The sequence below is a fragment of the Atta colombica genome, unplaced genomic scaffold (assembly GCF_001594045.1).
Source record: "Atta colombica isolate Treedump-2 unplaced genomic scaffold, Acol1.0 scaffold35, whole genome shotgun sequence".
Taxonomy (NCBI): domain Eukaryota; kingdom Metazoa; phylum Arthropoda; class Insecta; order Hymenoptera; family Formicidae; genus Atta; species Atta colombica.
In genome coordinates this window covers 212,337-217,669 of record NW_017259459.1, presented here as the reverse complement: position 1 = coordinate 217,669, position 5,333 = coordinate 212,337, and the positions used below count along the sequence as shown (strand labels likewise).

Sequence of the window (5,333 nt, the reverse complement as noted above, 5' to 3'; positions counted from 1 at the left end):
ACACACACACACACACACACACACACACACACACACACACACACACACACACACATATATATATCTATATATATAAATTCTTATATTTGTTTATAAATTAATATATAAAATTTATACTCAAATGATAAAATCTTTACATTATTCGTGGCTGTTAATACAATATAATTTTTCATTCATAAATTTTATTTTATATATGATTTAAAGTGTCACATCCTCTATAGTATAAAGTTGCACAAAAGTTGCAGCAACTTCTGCAACATTGCAGAGATTTTGCAGCGATATTGCTGTAAATTCTGTGCCGGATGTATATCAAAAGTGATTTCTCGAAATAATTTCGAATTAAGTATATTAAAATGAGAAGGACTAATAGAGAGTCTTATACAAAATAACTTATGCTTAAACAACTTTCTATAAAAATATTATACAGGATAAATAAAAAAACGAATAGAAGAATATTTAGATTAATATGAATTAATGAGAACAAGAATTAAGTTTTATAAGAAGATTATTATTATATGAGTAACACATTCACTAAGTTAGACATATTCACTAAAGAGAACTGTTAAAAAAAAAGGTCGAAACGTTTGAAAGTTGTTTATTATTTATTTATAAGTTTATTATTTATTTCAATAAAGTTTTATTATAGCATAAGTTATCTTGCTAGGCTCTAATAGCCTTTCTTGTATTAATATAATTGAATCGAATCTTACAATATATTTATTTAATTATTTAATTTCGAATTGATATCGAAATAATGAAATATCGATGTTCTAATAGAAAAGTTTAATTACAACAGAAAATTTTAATTTATTAAGAGACTAGAAGAGTTTTAATTCTTTCTATTATTATATTATATATTATATATTATTGCTATATTATATATTACTATATTATACTTTATCTAATATTATATTATTAAATGCTCTTTACTTATTATTATTATTAAATACAATTATTATTATTGAATTATGAAAAAGTTGTTTTTTTTTATAGAATATACAATTTTTTATAGAATATATAATTATCATTATAGTATACGAAGGCATTGAGACTAAGTTAAATCGGAAATTCTATTTATTAGTCTTACTAAAATACTTTTCTTGTTGAGTCCTTTTAGTTCAATTAGTACATTTTTTCCAATATATATATATATAATTTTTTAAATATGTGTAATATAATTTGTATATATGTTGTATATATTCCTACATCTCATAGAATCTAATTATTTTGCAAACTCCACTTCGTGATGATCGTTATGAAGCGAAAAGGATAACCTGTGCCTTCATGTTCATTTCACAAATATCGGGTTTCTTGGTTCTCATAGGGCCTTTAATGACTCAAAACGAAAGACAGTTACCGATGAAAATGTACGTACCGTATTCTATGATGGAGTTATTTCCTTACCTGTTAACTTATCTTGAGCAAGTTGCAGTTGTATTTTACGGAGTATCACTAAATGTCGCTTTTGATTCTCTCGTTTACGGTTTCATTATTCATACTTGCGGGCAGATTGAGTTGTTATGCTATCGATTGTCGGAAACATTCCGATTTCTACAGGAGAACAATAAAGAAAAGGAGCACGATGTCATTGAAAAATTTGCCATTGCGGAATGCGTGAGACATCATGTTTCGGTGTGCAATATCATGCACAGAATACAATCGTTATTTATGTGGATTATCACCATTTTGTTCTTCTTCAGCCTTATCACTCTTTGCAGCAGCGTCTATCAGATGTCTAATGTATAATAATTAGTTTAAAACATATATAGAGTAGATATCAGCTAAGCGTAGATAATGTTCAATCGATGTCTTTATATTACAGAAAAATTTCTTCAGCGTTGAATTTTTCGTTTTTTTAGTATACTTAGGAGCAATGTTGTTTCAAGTATTCTCATATTGTTGGTATGGCAACGAGCTTGATTTAAAAGTATTGGTGAAAATAAACTTTTAGATTATTTTACTTTTAATTAATATTTTTAATCCATTTGTTAAGTTAAATTTTTTTTTCAGAATAAAAGTATCGCACATGCTATTTATGCTAGTGACTGGACAGTAATATCGGCAAAGCAACGCAAAAGTTTATCATTTATGATGATGATAAGCCAGGGTGGCAGAATACTTTCTTTTTATGGAATCTGCTCGTTAGTTCTTAGTACTTTCACATGGGTAAGCATATTAAATATGTATATACATAATTACGACTCTTAAAATATACTACACTAAGAAAAATGTTCTGATTATATTAACAATTAAATGAGTTTAATAGGAAGACATTTTGATGAGACAAAATCAAATTTTTGCTTATTATAACCAGAAATTCTGTTTAATCACTAAAAAACCATTCTTAGGTCCTTTGTTAATTCGATCAGAACATTTTTTTCAATATATATATATATAATTTCTTAAATACGTGATGTATAATATAAAATTGTATGTTGTATACAAACAGTTTAAATTTTTCTTCTTTGTTTCTGTACAGATTTTAAAAACATCCTATTCTTCTTTCAACTTGCTGCAGCAAGCTACGATTTAATATCTTCGTATCTATTCTTTAATAACTGTACTTATCATTCTAATCAAATTAACATAAAACTTATTTTCGTATCTACTATACGTGTATCTCTAGAATTTTATAGATATTTTTATATCTAACAAAGGAAAATTCATCTTAAATAAATTATTTTTCAATCTTTTCTCTATGTATTTTATAATAAAAATAAAATTCTTATGATAAAAATAAAACTTCTTGTTAATTATTTTTTTGCGGAATAATTCAAAACAATGTACGAATCCAAAAACATACTTGCAGTTTATTTTGTGCGCTTCTGCAAATTCACGATTTATTATATTCTCTTTACAAAATTTTTAGTTAGTTTTTCTGATAGACAAGCGATGCAAAAGAACTTCTTTCATGCACATCAATAGTAATAATACTTTAATATCCCTCACTCTCAGTATCCCTTTGTATATTCGATACTGCATACGCTACATAAGTTTATAATTTAAAAAATAATGACCAGTTATGTTATCGCAGACGTCTCATGATTATATGAAAATGAATACAGAGACGAAAAGAAAACGTAGCGAAGAAAGAAAATCAGCTAATTCTGTTGGTCATTAAATGTTAAAGAATGTTTAGAACATTTCGAACGCTTATAGAACGTTCCAGCGATATTATTATTAATTTACGAGAACGGACGTTGACAATGTATGGAAAGTCTCGTTATATTTTTCTCTACAAACTTAATATTTTCAAAGCATAGTAAGGCACAACAAAAGGGAGACTATCTATAGTGATCGTTCCGGAATTATGGATATATTGCCATTAAATTTCCGAGTTCTCTGGTTCTGTGGTGCATGGAGTGAAAAGAAAGATAATAATGGTCTTTTTATTCGTTTTTTAAGTTTCTGCTACAGGTACAATATACAATAATACTTTTTCTACATCTTGTTCCTATTATGAATATATAATAATATGAATATATAATAAATTTATATTATATTTTATATCTGTGTTTGCATCATGCTACAACTAATTTTTCTTTTTTCTTCTCTTTTCTTGAAAAATTAATTTGTTAATGTGATTTTTTAAATCATGTATCAGTGACTACATATATAGCTTTATTGTTGAGTATGAAAAAGAACTAATTTAATTACATAATCAGATTGTACATAGAAAATCCGTTTCCATTTAATTTTTGTTTATTTATTTATTAAATTTGTTGTTAATTTAGGTTCCGTCAATTTATTTTTTAACCTTCTAAGATTTTAACTAAATTTTGTTTTAATTAAAGAAGTATTTCACGATCAGACATTATTAGATATTTCTACTTAAGATGCAGCTAAAATTGTTAAGATTTTAAAACATACTAAAATTTTGATAGGTATGCCATTGTTATTTTAATATATGAATTTACGATATCAGAAGTAATTGAACTTATAAGAACGCATGATGATATCGAAGATATAACTGAAGGACTTTTCTTAGCGTTAACTTATGTAGCTTTATGCTTTAAATATGGGAATTTCTTAGTTCGACAAAACGAAGTATCCATATTGTTAGACTGTTTTCGAAGAGAAACATGTCAGCCAAGGAATTCCGAAGAAAGGATGATCCTTATTAAGTACGATCGCAAAGGTATTTAGCCAGTAGTTCTCGTTCTAATGAAATTATTGCGAATAATGAATTTCAATATTCCTTTAAAGTTAAAGTTATTTATAATATATTTTACTATAGTAATGCAATTATATTAAGATTTGAATAATAACAAACGTCGATAAATCTTTATAAAAAAATATACCAAAGTTAATTAAATTTAAAATGAATATTGTTTAATATTATATCAGTTTAATATTATCAGTTTAATATTATATCAGAATGTAACTTTTATTTTTACTCTTACTAACTTTATATTTGATACTCTCATCTCTTTCATTCTATGATATACTTTTAGTCTGAAAATATATATATAAAAACTTGAAAATATATGTTTTTAATATTTATGTTTTCCTCAGCTAAATGGTGTGTCAGGACTTTCATGAGTATATCTCAAGCAACTTGTATAGCTCTTATACTCGCTCCCATCGTTGGACCCCAAAATACTGACAGACCTTTGCCGTTTAAGACATATCTACCGTACTCGATATCTGGTTTATATCCATATTTGGCGACTTACCTTCAACACGTAGGCGCAATATTTTATGGGGTACTACTCAATGTCTCGTTCGACTCCCTCGTCTACGGTTTCACCCTTCACGTCTGTGGACAAATCGAGCTGCTGTGTTATCGTCTGTCCAAGATTTACAAGGATCACCCGAAGCAGTATCAAATCGATACGGACAAAGGCACGATGATCAGCGAGTGCGTGAGACATCAGTTATACGTACATGAGATCGTGCGCAGGATACAGTCGTTGTTTGTGTGGACTGTGACGATTTTATTCATTTTCAGCATGGTGACTCTGTGCACCAGTATTTTTCAAATGTCCAAGGTCGCGTAAACTGAAACAATGATCCTTACGATTAATTCCTTACAATTCAATCGGTGCCGCTGAAATTTTTCTAATATTATTTTAATATTTTTTTATACAGCAGATAAAAAAATCGTCGATAAAAAAGTGTCACTACTAAATTAAATATCTAATTTACAATGCGTATAGCGGTATTTCACAAACATACTGAATTTACTTGTAATTTTACTTGCAGAAGAGTCTTCTCAGCGTTGGATTTTTGTCATTGACATTGTACCTCGGCTGTATGCTGTTTCAAGTATTCTTTTATTGCTGGTACGGAAACGAGCTGCAATTAAAGGTAATTATAAATGACAAGTAATA

General features: G+C 27.6%; 2 protein-coding genes across 2 annotated transcripts in view; both read left to right on the top strand.

Moving 5' to 3' along the window:
* LOC108690671 (odorant receptor 46a-like) overlaps positions 1-2,533 on the top strand; it is a 4,427-nt gene extending 1,894 nt beyond the window's left edge. The window contains exons 3-6 of the mRNA XM_018198075.1: positions 1,262-1,740; positions 1,823-1,927; positions 2,011-2,166; positions 2,480-2,533. Of these exons, the coding sequence (XP_018053564.1) occupies positions 1,262-1,740; positions 1,823-1,927; positions 2,011-2,166; positions 2,480-2,533 (794 nt within the window). The remainder of the gene's footprint in view (positions 1-1,261; positions 1,741-1,822; positions 1,928-2,010; positions 2,167-2,479) is intronic.
* Positions 2,534-3,897: 1,364 nt separating this feature from the next.
* Positions 3,898-5,333, top strand: part of LOC108690731 (odorant receptor 46a-like) — a gene marked incomplete at its 5' end in the record, with an annotated part of 1,984 nt that continues 548 nt past the window's right edge. Inside the window, 3 exons of the mRNA XM_018198169.1 lie at positions 3,898-4,138; positions 4,516-4,991; positions 5,206-5,310. Coding sequence (XP_018053658.1) covers positions 3,898-4,138; positions 4,516-4,991; positions 5,206-5,310 — 822 coding nt within the window. The remainder of the gene's footprint in view (positions 4,139-4,515; positions 4,992-5,205; positions 5,311-5,333) is intronic.